Source organism: Meleagris gallopavo, chromosome 28, assembly GCF_000146605.3.
Source record: "Meleagris gallopavo isolate NT-WF06-2002-E0010 breed Aviagen turkey brand Nicholas breeding stock chromosome 28, Turkey_5.1, whole genome shotgun sequence".
Classification (NCBI taxonomy): domain Eukaryota; kingdom Metazoa; phylum Chordata; class Aves; order Galliformes; family Phasianidae; genus Meleagris; species Meleagris gallopavo.
The window spans coordinates 3,282,844-3,302,571 of record NC_015038.2 but is presented as its reverse complement, the minus strand read 5'-3'; the positions used below and the strand labels follow the sequence as shown (position 1 = coordinate 3,302,571).

The window sequence follows — 19,728 nt, the reverse complement described above, 5'->3', positions numbered from 1 at the left end:
AAAGTGTCCTAAAAGGGTTGAATGACCCCTCCATGGCTGAGACACAACATGAAAAATAAGAATCAGGAAAGGGGGACAGGTGCAGTAACACTTGCATTTCATTGCAAAAAGTAAAAACTTTTCTTTTTATTCTCCTTTACATACAAATCTCATTTATTTACACACTTTACAGACTTTTTTTTTCCCAAGTATTTACAGAGTTCTCAATATATTAAATTATGACCATCCATAAAATTCTGCATCAATTGCATATTTACATTCTTTTTCTTTTAATCCACCATTGAATTGATAGTGTTCAGCACTGAAACAGTCTTTATGCATATATAGCTTTACTTCCCTGCACCCCTGAGCCTTTATATTGCCTCCCCCTCCCTACAGCACAAAAAATAAATCACCTGCCATTGGTTTGAATCTTCAAAAGTAAAGGGGAAGACCAGCATCTCCCTTATTTAACTCAGCAGGACATGAAACCTATGCTTTATGAGAATTAGTTTCCTGAAGGGGAAAACACATGGCTCTACAAACAGAATTTGCAAAGAGGACACCTCTTCTCACTTAGGGAGTTCCCACGCCGTGAGCTGGGCTTGCTGCTACAAAACCAGGGACAGAAGGGAGGTGCTTTGAGCCAGCCCAGCTCCTTGCAGTAAAACCAGCTTCCCTGCCAGATCCTTACAGCAGGAGAAGCCAAAGGCCCAGGAAACCTGAGCCTAGAAAGGCAGCTGGGTGCTGGGATCAGCAGAGATAGACAGAAAACAATCAATAGAAACTGTCAGCTTGGCCCCTAGAAGTGATGCTGATTTCCTGGTACTGAAGGAAACAACGCTCCTTGCTCCTCCTTGAGTTCAGGACTCAGAACAATGGTCAATGACCCTGCTTTTGGAAACCAGCTTTAAAGCACAACCATCCCAAGGTCCAGCATCCCATCTCTCCAGCTCAAGGAGCAGAGAAATGGCCCTTCCACACTTCTGCCCACCAAGTTCTCAGTGCCTCACTGGTGTGACTTCGGAGAAGCTTTGCAACCTCTGGGATGTCAGGTGAATAGAAATCCCTCTCTCCCAGCTCATAGGCAAAGAGTTCTGAAGCATGGAAATGTTAAGAATAAGGATGCACACATTTACTAGCTGGGCTGGCTAGGATGGGAAGTGGGGTGTTACCCAAAGCAGGGTGCACAAGTGCCAAAACAAAGCTAGAGGCAAGAGAGACCACGACACACACGCTGTGACTCATCCAATCACATTTGTTGTTGCAATCTCTTGATAGCTGAGAAAACAGACACGTTCCCCTCAATTCTGCACCAGGCTCAGCAGCTCGCTAGGAGCTGCCTGCTCTACGGTGAGGTGAGGTTCTGTGAAGCCCCAGATAGGGAAGATGGCCAGGGCTCAGTTGCAGCCACGTGGCCAAAGTGTCCAAACCTCTTTTTGGCCATCTGAATTTTGCCACTTTGGCCTCACCTCCGAGTTGTTGGTGCCCGGCTCCCTGCCTGTGCTGCAGTGTGGAAGGTGTTAGCACTGCTCCTCTGGCAACTGACAACAGCAGCTACTCGAGAAGCTGCACTACAGATTGAGGCTCTGCACTCAGCAGCAGCTGTGGCCAAAATCAGCTCTTTATCAGCAAGAGAATTGCCCTCCTGTTTCTGCTTAGCAGCTAATTCCTTACAGCTCTTGGAAAAGGAAGAGAAAATATACTGGAAGTTTAAAAACAAATGATGTAAACTCCAAAGGGAGTAAGGTTGGGACATATGCAATGTATCACCTAGACGCAGATCTGGAAACTTTATGCAGAGACCATAAAATGCACTTGGAAAGCTAATCTGCCAACAAGTCCAGATCCACCATCTCCTGGCCAACCAGCTGTAACACTGAGCAGTGGGGAAGCAACACGTGAGAGCATTTTGCTAAGTAGGCACAAACTTACCCTAGAGTCCCCCCTTCCCCCAGTGTAAACAGCGACTTAAATAGATCCATTTTCTCTGCTTTTTTCCCCAAAGGATCCAGACAGCCACAACGGCTTAAGTGTGACACTCAAAATGCAGGCATCTCACAGACACTCATTGTCTCCGCAGCTCTTTTAAAAGTTTCATTCAAGGGTGCTTAGAAGTAACTGCATCACCAAATCGCCCTCAATCCCAGCAGCATGGGCCCAGCAGGTCCTTTCCACGTGCACCTCCAACCAATGTGTTACAGAATGGACCGGGTACAAAAACAGTGAGAGGTGAGGTAACCTTGTCAATCTTTGAATTTGACTTGAGAAGCTGCCAAAGTGTAAATAGCAACAGTCACTACATGGGCCCTAATTCCAGCATCACTGATCTCCTGAATTTCCATTAACTAAGATCCAGGCTATAAGGAGAGGGAGAGGGGTGGTGTGTGTGTGTGTGTGCTGGCATGTACAAGATTGCATGTTGTGTCACAAGGGTAAAACACACCCCAAGCATCAACAATATTAACAGAAGTCTGATTAATCCAATTCCCTTTAATATTTTACTACAAATTAAATTAGTCTTTTTCTGTTCAGAGTCAGCCTCCTTCAGTTCTGTTGGACCTGGAGCACATTGGTCCAGTGTGAAAGGCCAAACACACAGACTAACACAAGTGCTGGGGCTGTTCTCACTAGCTTACAGGAGGAAAAACAAGGGTTATGCAGAGAAATGTTTGTGATGCAGACTACATTCTCTCAGGCTAAATTCTTTGGAGCAGGAACTGTCCTCTGCCTTATCCTTGTGCAGGAGCCAGACGTGGTCATCCCACTTGGCAGCTGCAGTCAGCCCTTAATAAGATTACTAAGACATTTGCTCCCATGTGCCTGCTCTTGTTCAAAAACAAAGGCTGGGTAGACATTTTTCCAATCTATCATTTTAAGTATATCTAAAATATTTACAGAGGAAAAGGTTCTTGCTCCTGAGAGCGGAGTTTAACTTGCTTTCAAACAAAACCCCTCCCAATTCCATATTAACAAGTGTGAGAGTATGTCCTGAACCCCAGCCCTGGCCTATGAGTTCAGCCTGACACATCTGTAAATGATCTTCAGCAGCAGGAACAGACCCAAAGGATCAAACTTGGAAGGGACAGCAGCATCCGCAGCCTGCAAACACTGAAACCAAGCCTCTCTCAGGGCACTGGATAAAGCAGTTGCTCAAGCAACAGGAAGCATGCGAAGGCAGCTTGGAACAGACTCAGGAAAAACCAACATTCATTCTGAAGACAAAGTTTCAGGTCTGGAAGAAATTGATGACCAAAAAAAAAAAAAGCAAAAAAAAAAGCTAGGGACATGGAAAATTTCTGGTGCTCCCACAGGTAGCCTGGGCTGGGAACACAGGCAGTACCTCAAAGCAAGGGATCTATGAACCCCGACGTCTCAGGTGCACAATCAAAAGATGATCTTGCAGAGAGCTTCTCTGCATCCAGCCCTGTCTCCAAACAGAACTACTGCTGCACTCTCAGCACCTCACAGAAACCTGCATTTTTGTTGTAGGAAAAGCAGCGGGGAAGAAAGCACAGTCACAGTTTGACTCACCTCCAGCCTGCTGATAGAGAGCTGCAGGAGATCACAGAGGTCTGAACAGATTAATTTGGTACAAGAATGGTGTGGTGAGTGAGGCTCTCTGCACTGAGGCTGCAGTGCTTGTGTGAGCCCAGAAGCACAGAGCTGAGGCTGGCGATGCAGGGCACACTGCTGAGGCCCACAGCTACACGTGTGAGAGAGATGGGGTGGAGGTGGGATATGTCAATTCATTCCCTTTATAGAGATGGCCTGACATGTCAGGCTTCAAACCTCCTCCCCAGGAGGAATGTATACAGAAATGTCACACACAGCCTCCACTCCCAGTGTTCCCTCCCCCCCCTCGAAGTTTCAGAAGTGCCATAAATCCAGAAAGGACACAAGATTAATCTCATCCTGAGAAACCCTTCTGTTGCTCCTGGAAAAAACCCTTGCTGCCAGCCCAGAGCTTACCTGAGGGGACAGGAAAGGTCATAAATAGCTTGAGCTTCTCCAAAAATACATCTGAGAAAAGGCAAAGAATTACCTCAAGGGTCAGGACAACAGTCATTTTTTAACACTGTAAACATGCAGGGTGGCAAAGCTGCCTGTCACAGTTGCCCCACTCTATCGTTTTCAAGATGTTGCCTTGGCTTCAAAGCTGAAAGTCTTCTTGCCTGGAAGTAGCTTGTTTTCCTATGCCACAGTCCTTAGCTAGCAGCTCCATAACAAACAACCGCCGGCTCTGTCCCTTTGGCCACAAAGCTCATCGTCCAGTAATCCATGCTGGCATAACCTTTGGGAGATGCAATGAAGAAGCATCATTAGTTCAATTCATTCCTAACGACTGCTTGCCTTTCCCTCGAAGGGAAGAGGACACACAGAAGCTCTTTGAGCCCCTGTCCACAGTGGCACGCTGGGTTTGTAATACCCAGCAGAGCACTGTGTCTTGTGTAGCCCCTATAGCTCAGTGTTAGGAATCTTTACACTGAGCATCTCATGACATGCAGTTGTAGTCCAGGCCATGAATTCCAGCCCAAAATCACCATGCTTCTGTCTTGCTACAAACACTCACTACGGGCACACACTGTCAGCTGTGAAAAACCCAGCTCCCAGAGCCTGCAGATTACAGCACAGGTACTCACCCAAATCTCCAGCTTCCAGATCCACCTTGAACATCTCACAGTGTCCTCTGCACTTGTCCAGAGGTACAACAGTCAGGGTGAGCTGTCCACTTCCAACAACAAAAAGGCTGTGCAAACTGTAGCTCTAGGAAGAGAGAAAAATATTTCAGAAGCCTTGCCAGCTTTTCTTGAATCTGTCTGGTTAAACAAGTGCAAGCTACTGCCCTGCAACAAGGTGAAACAGCACAAACTACAGGTTCGCTGCTCCCTCAGATACCAGAGAGATGACAAAGCCTCCCAAGGCAGTTCCTCCACAAACCTCACATGGAAACAAAGATCAGGCTGGAAGCACTCATTTCTGTGATGTGCCCCCATCGCAGGTATCCCCAAATGGGTAGAACTTACTACCAGGAACAACCCCCAAAAAGTGCCTCTCAAATGAATTGTGCCCAACTGTGCACACAGACCAGGACATAAATGTGAGGAGCTGGGACACCTCATAGGCATTTCTAACTGCTGAGGGAGGTGGACACAGTGTCCCAGCAGCACGTTAGTAGACACAACATGCTTTCTCCCCAGTTCTGGGGGGTACAGCAACCTTGAGATGCCACATCACACAGCAGTGGAAAGAACTGAAGATCCCAAAAGGCCTAGAGCTTCTGAAGGACAACTCACAGTCAGGGAGACAATGGCTCCAGGATGAATTTCTCACCTTATTCCCCAAATCTGGATGGCGGATGAGAAAGCAGTTCTCTAGGGAGACTGTCTTGGGAAAAGACAGCAAGGAGGAAGTAGGGAAAAATTCCTGCAGAATCTGAGTTCTGTTCACAGACCTGTTCCTAAAAAATAAAAGTGAAAAAAGTCCAACAAGAAGAACATTGTATTCCAGAAAGATCACATTATGGTAATACTTCTGAGAACAAAATTGTTCACAAACACTGATGCTTGATAAACACAGATGCTGGCAGACTAGTCTGTTTTTGGATGGGGCAGACCAGAGAAGATAAGAGCACAAGCATCACTTAGGAGTAAAATTTGTCTTCCCAGATTCTTAACCTAAGCTCTTTTAGTACGTGCAGCAGGACGATATAAACAGGGAACAAACACACTGTGGATACCTAAACAATTTCCTTCCCCTCTTCCCTTTGAATTATCCCATTATCCTGCAGGATTCCCTGGCTTTGCAAAAGTCATGGTACCTCTTCTCAGTCAATAGAGACAGTGGAGGACTTTCCAGAGGTTATTAAAAATGCAAATCAGTTGCCACAAGTGATCAGACCACTGCCCAAATGATTAACACATGGCCTGAAGAACAGGACCAAGCAGTCACTGGGATATTGTTATCATGCATGAAGCCACAGCATGCAGAGCTTCATTTTTAGTGCATAAATGCTCTGCTTGGATCAAGTCAGAGTCAGCAGGCAGACACAAGTCTGTAACCCACATCTCTTCCCCTTCCCTCCTGTTAAAGCAAAACAGGCAAAGCCTGTGCAGCCCTGCAGCACAGATGGACACATCCATCACCTGGATGGTTTCATCTTTGACCCACCAAGGAAGGAAAAATGGGAAGCTCTGTCTCGGGAGGCAGCTCCACAGTTCAGATGAATTTTCTTCTATTATAATCTTTGCCAGTTCAGGATCCTGGGACTGAAAGTGCTTTAGTTCTTCATAGGAGAGAGATTGTCCTGTCTTAAACAAGACAGAAACAAAATAAAAAGCTGTGTACTGAGGATTTCTCCCCTCTCCCATTTCCATCCATTGAAGCACATCCAAGAGTGACAGTCACCAAGTTTGCTATGTGTCCAACCACAATGGTAATTAATCAGAGGAACAACTTGCTAAGGATGCAGACAGCTCTTCACCCTCATGACATATTTAAATTTGGTCTAAATGTATTCTTAGGTGTACATTCTACCTCAATTAATTATGAATTATGAATCCAGGTATTACCTTGATTAGAAAAGGCTGAGACCTCTGGAGTTTTTCTGATAGTTTCCCGATGTCTGTCACAATCTGAAGGCTTTTCACAGTAGAACATGCTGTGCAGTTTGCAGGAAGGGTAGAAGTGTTTTGTCTGCAACCAGCTGCCCACCAGTCCTGGCATTCTTGAGAGGAAACAAGAGAGATGAGCTTAATTAGATGAAAAACAAAATAGAAAGGAGATAAACTCGATGATAAACTCATTATTCCTAAGATGAAACAGGGAGAGTTTCCAATGCCTGTAAGTTGTTCAAAACAATCCAAACATTTATCAAAAAGACACCCAGAAGACAAAAATAGAACTCCACATTGAAAACAGTAACTCTAACAGTCAGCGTTGGTGCCACAGACCTGTTAACACATCCTTGAAACCACAACCCTCCCCTTTCCATCTGCATTAGCTCAGAAAGACTCTGTCCTGGGCAAAGTTTGCCATCTGTGACGTGCAGATGCTGCTGGGAAATGTGGGATTTCACCAAGACGTGGTGCTGATGTGTTCCTTCCTCTCATGCACTGACTTGTAGATAAAATGGGGAGAAAAGTCCCAATATCAGGAAAAACTTGGCAATATGTGCAACAACTTGACAATTTCCCCCTGCACTACTGCCATTTCCATTTTAAGCTTCAGAAACTTGCTGAACTGGCCTGCAGTGAACACTGCATATGTTTGTATCTTCAAAACCACAGGTTTTAAGTGAAACCATTACTTGACCTCTATAGCTCACCTCCCTCCTCCAACTTGCAGCACTCCCAGCACAGAAGAGCAAGTAAATCTTCACAGAAGTGACTTGTTGCAGTACTGAACAAACAGGACGAGGGGAAATACTGCTGAACATCCCATGTATTTCTGTGTTAAGGGATCCACAGCTGCAACCAGCATGCCAGGAAGGCACAGCTCTGATTTAGTGGCAGTGACAGCCACGGCGTTACAACCTCAGTCCTACAGGGAGATGCTGAAGTTGGGCAGATGCAGCAAATCCACCCAAACACCTGATCTGTCAGGGTGGGTTAGGGCAACCCGAGGCCCTGGACACGCCTCAGATGAGGAGTCCAGAGATCTGTCTTCACAGCAGGTCCAGCCCTCCCCGCAGTGCCAGCACATGTCAAAACAGCTCATGCCTCCCGGACATTGCTGCAGAACACCCAGGGAAACAGAGTGGATGAGATAGGAGAGAGAAAGAGGAGACAGTGAAGCCTGTCTGCAAAATGGTTGAGAAGTGATGCACAGCAGCTCCTCAGGCCTGCACCCTGCGTGGTGTCATGACTGTGGCATCCAGCCATGCTAACACTCCTGCTTACAGCTCATAATTGATGAATATCATTTAATAGCAAAGCATTTGCTTCGTTTTTCCCTCTGACATCTGCAGCAGACAAAGAGTAATGTCACGGGGGGGTTGTAGGCTCACTGGGGTGTTACAGGAAGGAGACGATTGGGATTCATTTTGCTTTTTTCCCTCTGAATATCTCCAATCAAACCACACACGCTGCTCTTTCCCTGCCTACTGCTGCGATGTGGATGGGAAGGGATCAGGATGCAATCTGCAGTCCTGCTGGAGGAAGCATCTATGGTGGTTTTAGGGAAAGGAGTAGAAAGGAAAAACAAAGTGTAAAAACTTCATTGCAAGCAGAAGTCCCACTCCCATGAGAAACTGTTCCAAAGCATTTTCCCTCCCTGCTCACAAGAGAAAAAAGAAAATCTTTGTTCCACCGGCTGTAGAAAGCTTCAGTTTTACTACAAAAAACTCAACTCACAAAAAACAGCTGGTCAGCAATGAGAAACAAAAGGCTGAAAGATCTCTCCAGAGGAAGGGCAGTCACCACGAAGAGAACAAGAAAACATATCTTATAGTCTGTCATGATGCAGAGAGCAACACCACTATCATCTGTTTCTCTGCAAAACTCAGAGAGCTCATCCCAAAGCTTTAAGCTCAGACGTCCCAAAATTCTCTCCCAGGTCTCAAGGCAGCACCCCACATAGCTGGATGCTAATCAGCTTTGACAGTACAGAGCTTGATTCCTCCTTTGAGCCAGGCTGGGATATTTGCATTCTCAATTGCTTGATTCAGGAGGTTATTTCTTTTCCCCATGAATAACCCTAGCAGGGCACAGTTGAGACGCATTTCAAATGCTGCAAGTGGGACTGTGGGACTCTTTTTTTTTTTTGTAATTAATCTTTTAGATTGATTGTTGAGGGTGTTAGTCTGTGCACCAGCACGTGTGTGACTGGCATGACAAGTATGAACAGCATGGAGGGCCTGCCCTTCCAAGGGAGGGAGGGAGATGGGACCTCACATAGAGGAGAGGGCACGCAACTGCACACTGGGGACCAGAGCAGGAGGTTTACCAAGGATGCTTATTCTTCCCTTTTGATTACACTCCCTGCATTCCTTTTACATTATCACCCTGCCCAGACACCCCGGGGGATTATTTTGGTTTAAGCCAAGCAAACTGTCTGTGCACACACAGCCTGCATGGATACTGAAAGACGCACTCTCCATCTCCACGCAGCCGTCACACGATGGTCCCATCCACTCACATGCAAACACTGAAGTGCTGGGCGTGTGCAGTTATCCCTATGGAGTCTGGCAGCAGGGAAGCAGCTGTAGCAGTGACACACTGACTGCCCATTACGTGACACGAGTGTGGGCCAGTCCCAGAGAACCTCTCCTCTGCACTTGTGCTTTCTCATCGCCCTTGGAGGAGCAGCTTTCAATTTGTACACAGAAGCTCAGCTCCCATTGATCACACTCACCCAATATCTTTTGTTCTTCATTAGCTCTGCAGAACAAGGGCTGTCTTCTCCCCTGCGCCCGGATAGGTCCTAGCAGCACCAGGGCTGTGGACTTCCAGCTGCCAGCATAGCACAGATGAAGAGATAACTTCCCTTAAAACACATCTATGATTAATGCTGGCAGGAGTTTATGGCTGTACTTTCCACTATGCGGAGAAATAATTTTCAATTTACAATCAGTTTAACATGTGCACCCCGCCCTACTTGGCCATTTCCAGAGGATCTCCCAAGCTTTTTGGCTGTCCCTAGATCTACAGAGGGGTGTGTGTGTGCACAGCCCCAGAGATGCAGGGTGGGGACGATCACATTGGATCTTCTGAGGTTACTGAGAAGACCTGGCCTTGCTTCTGCCCACGGCACTGAAGCAATAAAACTCATGGAAACTTGCCCACATAGATGTGAGAGCAGCAGTGAGGCCTCAGCAACAGCCCTGCTCTCTTAAGGGTCCACACAGGAGGCCAGTATCAGTCTGCTAGTGCAGTGGTTCAGAGGGAAACCATCTAGCAGGGAAAGCTTTTGCTCCAGCAAGACACGTGGAGTCAAGAGCAGCTTCGGACCCTAACAAAGTGCTGCAAACATAAACCTTTCTGTATGCAGAACTGCAGGTGTGGACACAGCTTGCTGGCCCCCCACCAGGTTGTGGTCAGGTTGTCCTTGGTTCTGAGTCAAGAATGGCCTCCAGCTGCGTTGGGATCTCTGCAGACTTATAGATACACACTCCTCAAGTAAACAGCTCGTATCTCCTTCAGCAGCAAGCTTATCACTGTGCACTCTTTCCCAGACTTAATGGGAAATTAAAATTATATTTTAAAAAATCGAAGGAGTTCACAGACATCAATTCATTATTATATATCAATTTGAAGTCAGGCTAAACTGGTAGGTTCCCAAATAAGTCATAAACAATGCTTGCTAGTTGTAGTGCAGAAGTCCTGATCAAGGAAAGCATCACAGTGAGGTTTTAAATATACACAACAAGGGTCCCTGTTCAGCACAAGATCCTCACCTCCTTCTCACATTGAACACTTCTGTAGCTCCATTTTGAACACGCTAAAGCCTGGAGGAGAAAGTAACTCCCAGCTTGCTTTGTAGCCTTTTTAGGAAAAGCCAGCAACAAAATAACAGCTACAAGTAAATGCGTTAATAAACCCTTATTTTTGAACTGAGTGAAAAATCAACAGCTCAAAGAACTACTCCCTCATGTCACTAATGGGTAACGGCTGGTCAAACAACCAAAGGATGATTAGTCAATCTCCAATGAAGCACAAAAATTATTTTGATCCAACAAGCCATTGTGAAATCAAGTCTGCTCAGCCCAGCCCAAGAGGAACTCACAGTCCTGGGGGACGAAAGAGCATCACTTCCAGGAAAAATCTTCACCTACCAATATACAAAACTGAAGGCAGGGATGAAGCTGCCCACCACAACCTGCACCTCTGGTTCTGTGCCCTGTGCTGCTCTGGCAGTGTCTGGCCTGGAGGAACAGTATGCTTTTGAAGCAGATCCCTCTCAGCTGCTCCCACCTGTCTGACACTTGAGTCTGCAGAAGGTCTGACATGCCCATGTCACCACCAGGGCAAGCAGAGCTCTGCTACATGCCTCTGCAACAGGCTGTACATGGCACAGTCCCTCTTTGCTGGGAAGTAAACCAAAATGAGAATTCACTTTGCAAACAAGGAGACAAGAACTTCTGAAGACAGCAAAATACAAAAGCAACAGGAAGAGTTCTTCGTGTTGTGGATTGCCAGTTAGTTGGAGTTAGTTTACTATCAGCAAATCCAAATAAACATTCCACTGGCTGAACCAAGGCCAAAGTAAGGCAGCATTTGAAAACAGCTTGGCATCTCACTGCACTGCAACATCAGCCTTTTTTTAATCCTCCTTTGAATGAGCCAACACAGGTGTCTGCTGGTCTGCTTCAGGTTGTGTTATAAAAGGATGTTTGCATACACACAGATCAGATAAATGGGCAGCTGCACGGGGCTGGAAGCAGCCCTGTCTGCAATCCATGTCATGCTCACATACAGCTCAACATGCACAAGCCACTGAAGTGGGAACATGAGTGCATGCACAAATAGAAGAGCAAAAGAGCTTGAACAGACAAAATGCACTTTCTTTAGGAAGGAAAAAAAAAAAAAATCCATTGTGAGCAAGATGAGAGGGCTGTGCTGAAGGCAGGAAAGAAGGGCAGTATAGTGATTAGACCATTAAGATGAGCAAGTTAGAAATCAGACCCTACTTTGTGTCCCAAGCAGCTTTCTTGTTCAAAGCTTTCATTCACAGCAGATCCATGCTCCTTGGGCTCACAGATCAGTGAACACAGCAGGTCAGATGCAGCGTGGGCTGCAAAACCTCCTGAGAAAGGCAGACTGAATGCTTAGATTCTATGTCCACACTGAGCTCAGGAAGCAGAACCTCTCCCTCAGGTAAAACAGGCATGCTGGATGCTCCCTTTTTGCATGGAGCTGAGCCAAGGATAAACATGCTTCAGGGCTACAATAAGAGGGGAGACAACAAACTTGGAACACAGAGAAATCTGGTAGTGGTTGGCCCATCGCAGGCTGCCTGCAAAGGGTTAAGTCCAGAAAGAAGCCAGAGCCTGGCCAGGTGCCAAGGCAAGCCTGGAGCCAAATTGAAGGTAGCCAGCCAAGAGGCAGAGGCTGCTGTCTTCTCCCAGCTGAGCAGCCCCAGTAACCCAGCTTGCTGTGACCCATCCCCACAAAGAGCTCAGAGGCACCTGAAGGCACCTGACAGGCCCCCCAGTGTGATACTGACATGCCATTTACAAGGTGTTGCTTAAACACAGCTCCTCTTGCAGGGCTCATTTCTCTGAAACAGATTATGAATAAAGCTAACAAACGTTTTCTAGCCCTTCTGGACTATGCAAAAGGGAGTTTTTAAACACAAGGAGTCATCTCTCAGCTGGGGATAACTGCACAGGATCACTTTTCTAAAACTGAGCTACAAATATGCTTGCATCTGATTTTTGAGGTGATGAGCAGCTACTTATGCAGCTGATTTTGAACAGTGTAGGATATATTTGGTCAGGACAGGGTCTCATTATTAGAAGCAAAGCTGGCTATTCCTTTAGGTCATCACATGCTGGTAACAACTCCTGTAAATGCTCACACTGTTGGATGAGAGCCTACTCACCACTGACAAGGTTTCTGAGCTGCAAGGACTTAGCATACTTTGGCAGACATACGAGATAATGTAAGAACAATTCATGCTCTGCTCATCCACACCATTGTTCTGTGTGGTTGGCAGGGAACAGTTACCAACATGACACCTAAATTCATATTTAGGTATCAAAAAAACCATAAAGATGTCACACTGCATCACAAAGGGAAGAAGCACTGATAAATATGTAGTGTCTCACCTATTACTACACACTCAAGGAGTTTATTGCACTTCCTCCTAACACTTGCAAGGGAAAAGGAAGCACTCGTAGCCCTACTTCAAAGGGAGAGAACTGAAACACAGATAGAGCAACTTCTCCATCCCAGAATATTCAGAAAAAAGAAACGAATCCAGGTTACACAGGCCCTGCTTTCTCTGGGAAATCCTGTGTTAACCCAAATGCCTGTTCAAATTCAGTGTTCCTTACAAAACATAGATCCCAAAGGTCAGCAAATCTCCCACCTCCCTGGGGATAGGTGCAATGTGAAGCACTCAGTTGTCCAGCAGAAAGCAAAATGCTCACGTGGTGAGAGGCACTCACCCTGCCCAGAGCAGGCAGTGTGACCCAGCACTGGGGTTTTCACAAGCTCTGCATAAACACGAGGTCAGGAAGAGTAAATGCAAACCACATCTGTGTACAACCTTACCCCAACCAAAGGGACTTTGGTTCCTAACCTTGGGAAAACAGCTGAAACAGAGGCACGGGGGCCAAACCCAAAGATATAGGGTTGGCCTTGAAGACACAAAGGGTGGGAGCATTAGTTTTTATGTGGGAATTGATCTGAGGGATAAAGAAGGCAAGGAGCAGAAGAGAAAGACAGTCAAAGAGGAAATTTACTTTGGACCCAATCCTACAAACCGAATGCAACAGACACAGCTTTGCACACACTGCACTCTTCACTTTGGCTGTGAGGTGAAGGCTCAAAGGTCCTCCCACAGCCACTGGCACAGGCAGCCCTTGTCATCCACAGCACGGCTCCTGGAGTAGAAGGGACTAGGATGAAGGTTAGGAGGAATGTAGGTCACCCTGAGCTGGAGGGAGGAGGAGCAGCATCCCACACCCCTGCTCATCTCAAAGTGCTGTCATCACACTAATTTAGGGCTCTTGGGGAAACCTGGCTGCCCAGCCCACATCTACCAAGGGAACAGGCTTCAACCTGCAAACCTGGAAACGGGAAAACTGCTTCCAGAGCAGGCCCAGGAGGGACAGCACAGCCCCAGATCTCAGCCCCACGCAGCCAGGCTGCCCCCGTCTGCCCCAGAGGAAGTGAAATGAGCCACCCACACAAGCCTGGCTGCATCCAGGCTTTGTCCACCCCACTTTAAGCTGTGCAGCCAATGGAAGGCTGCCAGCACCGCCGGTGGGCCAGGGCGGCCTCCAAACTGCTAAGGGGTGGCTTTCAGCATCAACAGCCCAAGCTGGACTTGTACTGGTGCCTGAGCACAAGAAGTTTCATCCGTGTTTCAGCCTCAGCTCCTCTGAAAATTAATCTAGCAACTCAGAGAACAAGAGAAGAGTCCTTGGGCTGTGTTTTTCCTTTGCAGTGCAGACTCCTTGCATGGTGTCTTCTATTCAGATGGAAAATGCTAGGCCTACTTACAAGATCCCCTACTCTTGTGAGATTTCCAGAACTCATGGAGGCATGAGGGATTTTATGTGCATTTAAACGACCACCTCACATCCTGATTCCCAGAACCTCACGTTCCCTTTGTATGTTTTCTGATCAGCTGGTTTTCACATCAGTAGCCCAGGCCTGGGCACAGAAGTCTCCATTTGTTTCCTTCTGCATACAGAAGCAGAGGGGTGTTCACGTAAACACTGACAGATAACAGGCCACTCGTGTCAAATGGCTACCAGAGCCATTGCTTCACCTTTGTTTTTTCCTCCCTCTGAGAGATCCCAATGAGTAAGGAAAGAAGCAAACGGTGGGGATACCCCAGCTGAACCATACAAACCCAAATGAACAGCCAGCCATACGTCAGAGGAAGACAGGGAGACACAGAGAGAGAATAGAGAATGGTGCTGGCATTTCAGGGAGGCATTTTTAGCTACAGCAGGAAGGTCAGACCCAAACAGAGAGCTCCAACACAATGAGCTGCTCATGCTAAATATAAACCACCCGAGGGCACAGACACTAGAGTTTGTTTTTACAGTGAGCCAACAGAGGATCAGCACTGTGCCACAGCCCTGCTGAAAACAATTCACAGAGCCCAGGCTTTTGCCAGGTGCTAGCCTAAGTCAGTGGAAATGGTAACTGGGAATGAGAAATACTCACACTTTTCCATTTCTGTTATGACCATCTCCCATGACAGCACCATCTCATGACAGATCCATCTAGCTTCCTCACACACACTATACCCAGTGTTACTTTAGCTGCTGTGAACACTGTAGGCTCTGAGCCCACAGTCCTTTCCCAATATACCACTTGGCAAAAGCTACTTTTTCTTAAGCCCAGGTCACAGGTAGAGGTTTTCTACACTTTGTAAACAAATATGAAGACAAATTGGTTTTGTATACCTAAAGGTGACATTTACCCAGCATAGCTATCCCATCATGGCTCCAAGAACTGCAAGAAAACGAGAAAGTGCAAGAAGAAAATCATGAAGTGAAGAGATAAAGTAAGTTTCAGCCTCAGAGAATAGAAGGGAAAGTGCCCTGGCTAGAACTCTGGCTGCTATTTTTAAGTACAGTGGTAGGAAAAAGGAAAACCATGGTGTCAATCCAATATCATATTTGTTATTTGTTGCCCAAGGAGACACTCAAGTGATTTGTGTGGATGGTATTTAAGTTGGTATTTCTTTCTAGGCTTCTGTTACAGAAGAAAAATGATTTCCTTACTCTCAAGCATGTACTTCTTGGCAATAGGGAGAGAGAGCAGCCGGATGTGACCGATGAGGGAGCCCCAGGCGTGGGATCTGGAGAGTGGAGTTTCAGGTGGCAGCGGGCTGTATGGCTGGATCACAAAGTACACAGTTAGCAAGACCAGTCCCAGTGTGAGCAGGCCCTGCAAGAACAAACAGGCACGTAATTAATTACACTGCAGTGAGCTGATGTGTCCTCAGCACAGGACACACCTTCTGAATGCTGAGGATGTGCGCTGTAAGATGAACATCCAAATTTCCACTGTGGATCCTCACCTAACTGTGGTGCTATTTACATACACAAAGATGTCACTCGGTTTCATTGCTATCCAAAACCAAAATTAAGCAGCCTTCAAAACAGAGCCACACAGCTCTGTCCATTTATTTCAGTGCTGCTATTCACCAGCACCAAAGCAAAGAGGATCATTTACAGATGGTTCAGATTCCTCCCACCTCACCAAATGAAAGCCTGCACTTCCACCATACCTCTTATACAAGGTTTTCAAAGCCTTTTGCAAACATCTGTCAAGCCTTGAAACATTTTTGCAGCTCCCTCCCCCACACCACAATCCCAAAGAAGCCTTCAAGAGATGACACCGTGCATTTCTCCCCAACAGACAAAGTCAGAGTGAACCAACAGCAAAATCCAGAAGACAAGATGGAAGTTCAAGCCCCCAGTTTCCCATTCTCCAGCCTCATTTTACAGCTTTTACAGGAAGGGAAGATAACAGCATGATTATTTTTTCTAAGTAGAAACCACTGTGATGATTCTGCAAAGACAACACTAAAGCACCACTGAACATTACATCACTGAGAAGTTCTTTATACTTGTAACATCTCCTACCTACTTAACAGAATAGCATTATTTCCCCCACTTGGGAATGCTTTTTAGTTTTAGTTTTTAGCATCTTTTAGTTTAGTTTCTCCAAGCATTTTTCTCTCATCGAGCATCATGGCAGTAGATTCATTTTGTAGACTAGAAGGAGAATAAAGATGGGTGGATGCTCAGGACAGAATCAGAAACAGAACTTGGATGCCTTTATCACACAAGCCTGAACTTTAACAATCTCCTTCCTTCCTCACATTTCCACCGTGGGTGCTGACATTTGGAATCATTGCCTGAAAAATCAATCCAAAGACTTCGTTCTTTAATAATTTAAGGAGAGGGAGGTGTTGACATGTTCAACTTTCAATTCACACGAGTAATTCCTAATCTCAGTCAATTGCCTTCTATTTTCAAACCAGCTTATGGGAGGAAAGAAGGAAGCTATGCTTAACATCTTCTTAAATAAAGAACTTGGAAAATGCAATGGGAAACAAAAGGCTCAGGATGCAAAGGGAAAAACTTAGAGCTTCAAATGGGCTGTGCATGCACAGAGATGCCTTACCTTATAGATGGCCACTAAGACAGGGTAGCGGGGAGGGCCCCTTTGGGGTTCATTTCTTTCCAAGAGCTGCTTGATGAATTTCTCGATGGCTTTTTCTGACATCCCACACTGGTGCCCAGTCTGTCTCACCAGATCAATTGTCTCTGATAGCTTGTCATAGATGCTGAGCTCGTTGGCTGAAAGCTCCATGGCCTCCGATGAAAAATCCCTGTGGGGAGAGACTCAATGCATTACAGAAAGCACACTCCAGTCACCCATCTCCACACCAGCAGGTGCAGAAAGATCCCAGGAACACAAAGAAACAACGTAGCTGCAGTCCTCATGATCTCTTCTGGGCCAGTATCTTCAGGGGACTGAAAGAAGCAGCAAAATTTCCTAACAGCAAAAGAACCAGTGGAGATTTGCAGATTATGTAAATGAATAGAACTTCCCAGAAATCAGTGAAACTCTATTTATTCATCCGTTCCAAATGATCCATCCCATAAAGCGACTGCTTACCAAGTACAAGAGCCAGCACTACAAAGCTGACCACCACAGACAGCAGCCAAGCCAAGCTCTCCTGCTCTTAATTGTAGTCGCTTGTTTTAACATAGATTTGTTTTCATTAAATACCCTGTCAGCAATAAGAAGAGGGCAGGGAAATAAGCTCTATGTGCAGGGTAAAGTTCAACAGTTTACAATTTGTTCAAATTTTCGCAACCTAATGTCCAGGCCAACTGATTATTAAGTAACAGTAATCAGATAGCAGCACGCTCTGCAGGCAGGAGAGCTCTGGTGTCCCACTGAGGGGTTGCCTCCAGGTCATCCACACGCAGAAATGCAGGACAAACTGTGTTGTGAGCTACAGACAGACAGACACTAAATGGCACTTGATGGCAATTCACTTCTCAAAGATTCCCAAAGAGATTTCAAAGGGAAGCTTGTATGAGTGGTCAATGTTAAGACACTACAAAAAGAAATCTGTTCCTCTGCTGCTCCCCTTGTCTGCCACAAAGGCAGAGCTCTGCAATACCAAGAGGAGCAGATTTGCCTGCACAGAACAGGCATTTCTGTGCATTTTCACCCCAAACTGTGGGTTTCTACAAACCAGAACTCAAACAACAGCACTTCTAATATTTTTCTGCAATGCTAGGATGTTGTTTCAGAGGAAAACAAAACAGATCAAAACCAGCAGGACTACCAGCTTCTGCAACTGCTTCACTCATCCCAAGAACATCCATGTTCTGCTCTTGCACATTTATGTGGCCACACAGTGAATCAGATCAGGAAAACCATCTTGCTGAAGAACAGTCCCACCTTGTTTAGTCAGCAGCTGCCTGTACACCTTACTCAGACACTTCACATCAGATGTTATAGTAACAGCAGTGTCAAACATTTAACTACAGCTTCAGAATACCAAAAAAACACAAAAGAATACAAAAAAAAAAAACTGAACTCAAAGCACAGAAGAACATATTGCACTGCATTGCCAGGTTAATTAGCTCCCAACCCTGTTCTGCCACCATTCCTTCCACTTCGTGCAAATATTTGTCCCAGATCTCACTACCTGAGCAGCCCCATGGGCTGGCAAAGCTGCCCAGAAGTAGGTTTGGTGAATACATCATTATGGACTGTAAGTTCCCCAAAGCAGGGACCTTTTCCTCTGGTCAGCAGAGTACATGGCGTGCACTCAAGCACTATAAAAACAATGCACTGCTTTACTAACTCTTTCATTTATGTAATAAAGAGCCAGGACATCTGCATGATATTAAATGCCTTTTTTTCTCCCGCAGCTTTTACGTTGCCTTGACAATGCAACCAGTGTGTGACAGGTTATTTAGCTTCCTCTTGCTCCTACGTGCCAAAACTTTTGCCTGTGAAGCTCCCAGTGCTGAATTCCTTTGCTTGCTGGATCTGCCTGGAGCTGCTTCCACACTTATCCCTACAGAAATGCTGTCAAACACAGCAGCATCCTCCTTTCCAAACAGCAGAAGCATCCTGCTCTAGTAAACTGCTGAGACACATCTTGACACACTGAAACAGGTTGCCCAAGGAGGTTGTGGATGCCCCATCCCCAGAGGCATTCAAGGCCAGGCTGGATATGGATCTGGGCAGCCTGGTCTGCTAGTTGGCGACCCTGCACATGGCACAGGGGTTGAAAATAGATGATCAATTGTGGCCCTTTTCAACCCAGGCCATTCTATGATCTTAGTTCTCTCCACCCCAACCTTTGTGTTCAGCTCTGAGCAAGCACATTTGCAGACAACCCCTGCGAGTTACAGGCACTGAAAAGCCCTGCATAACTCCTTGGCAAACCCAGCAGCAATCTGCATCCTCAACCAGGACACGAGTCACTACTGAAGACATCGTTTTGAGAACAGATTAAGCCTTTTAAAAAAAAAGATAAATAACAATCCATTATGTTCCTTCCTATCAGCACAACCAGGCTGAGAAAATAACAACAAGAGGCCACTGTATGCAACACACACATTGAGTGGGCCTTATTCACAGCAACCTCTCAGGGCAGGCCTTCCCAGCACAACACCCAGACGTTTTGTGCCATTTTTTATGAACTCTGCCAGCCCTCGAGGGACTGTTTGGCGATGGGCAGCAGCCACACGTCCCAACAAACAACCAAACCCAGCACAGTGCCCAAAGGGCTGGGAACGAGGGCCTTAAAAAGAGAAATATTTAGCAAGGAGCGCTGTGGGAGAAACCTTGAGAAGGGAAAGGCTGCTTCTATCTCTATGCCAGCGGGGAAAACCCGACAGAGCGCTGCAAGGGGAAGATTTCCACGCTGCACAGCAGGCCGGGCGCTGGGTGCTGGATGCACCATGCCCAGAACGAGGCCCGCACCCCACCTCCACAGCACGGCCATCGCTGACTGCCGAGAATCAACATCCAGGCTTTAAAATATATATATATATTGTAATTAAATAAACAGAGACAG

The 19,728-nt window shown here is 46.3% G+C and overlaps 1 protein-coding gene across 2 annotated transcripts; it reads right to left on the bottom strand.

Moving 5' to 3' along the window:
* Positions 1–183: 183 nt before the first annotated feature.
* Positions 184–18,207, bottom strand: C28H6orf89 (chromosome 28 C6orf89 homolog). 2 transcript variants are annotated; one of them, XM_019623264.2, is made up of 8 exons: positions 17,298–18,207; positions 16,800–17,007; positions 15,389–15,554; positions 6,552–6,706; positions 6,151–6,290; positions 5,314–5,440; positions 4,623–4,746; positions 184–4,273 (listed from the first exon to the last, which is right to left on the bottom strand). In XM_019623264.2, the coding sequence occupies exons 2-8, from the start codon at positions 16,986–16,988 to the stop codon at positions 4,188–4,190; spliced, it is 987 nt and encodes a 328-aa protein (XP_019478809.1). In that variant the 5' UTR covers positions 16,989–17,007; positions 17,298–18,207; the 3' UTR covers positions 184–4,187. The 2 variants fall into 2 exon arrangements, with proteins under 2 accessions (XP_019478809.1, XP_031412841.1); XM_031556981.1 differs by lacking the exon at positions 17,298–18,207 and having other exon boundaries at positions 16,800–17,270.
* Positions 18,208–19,728: the final 1,521 nt, after the last annotated feature.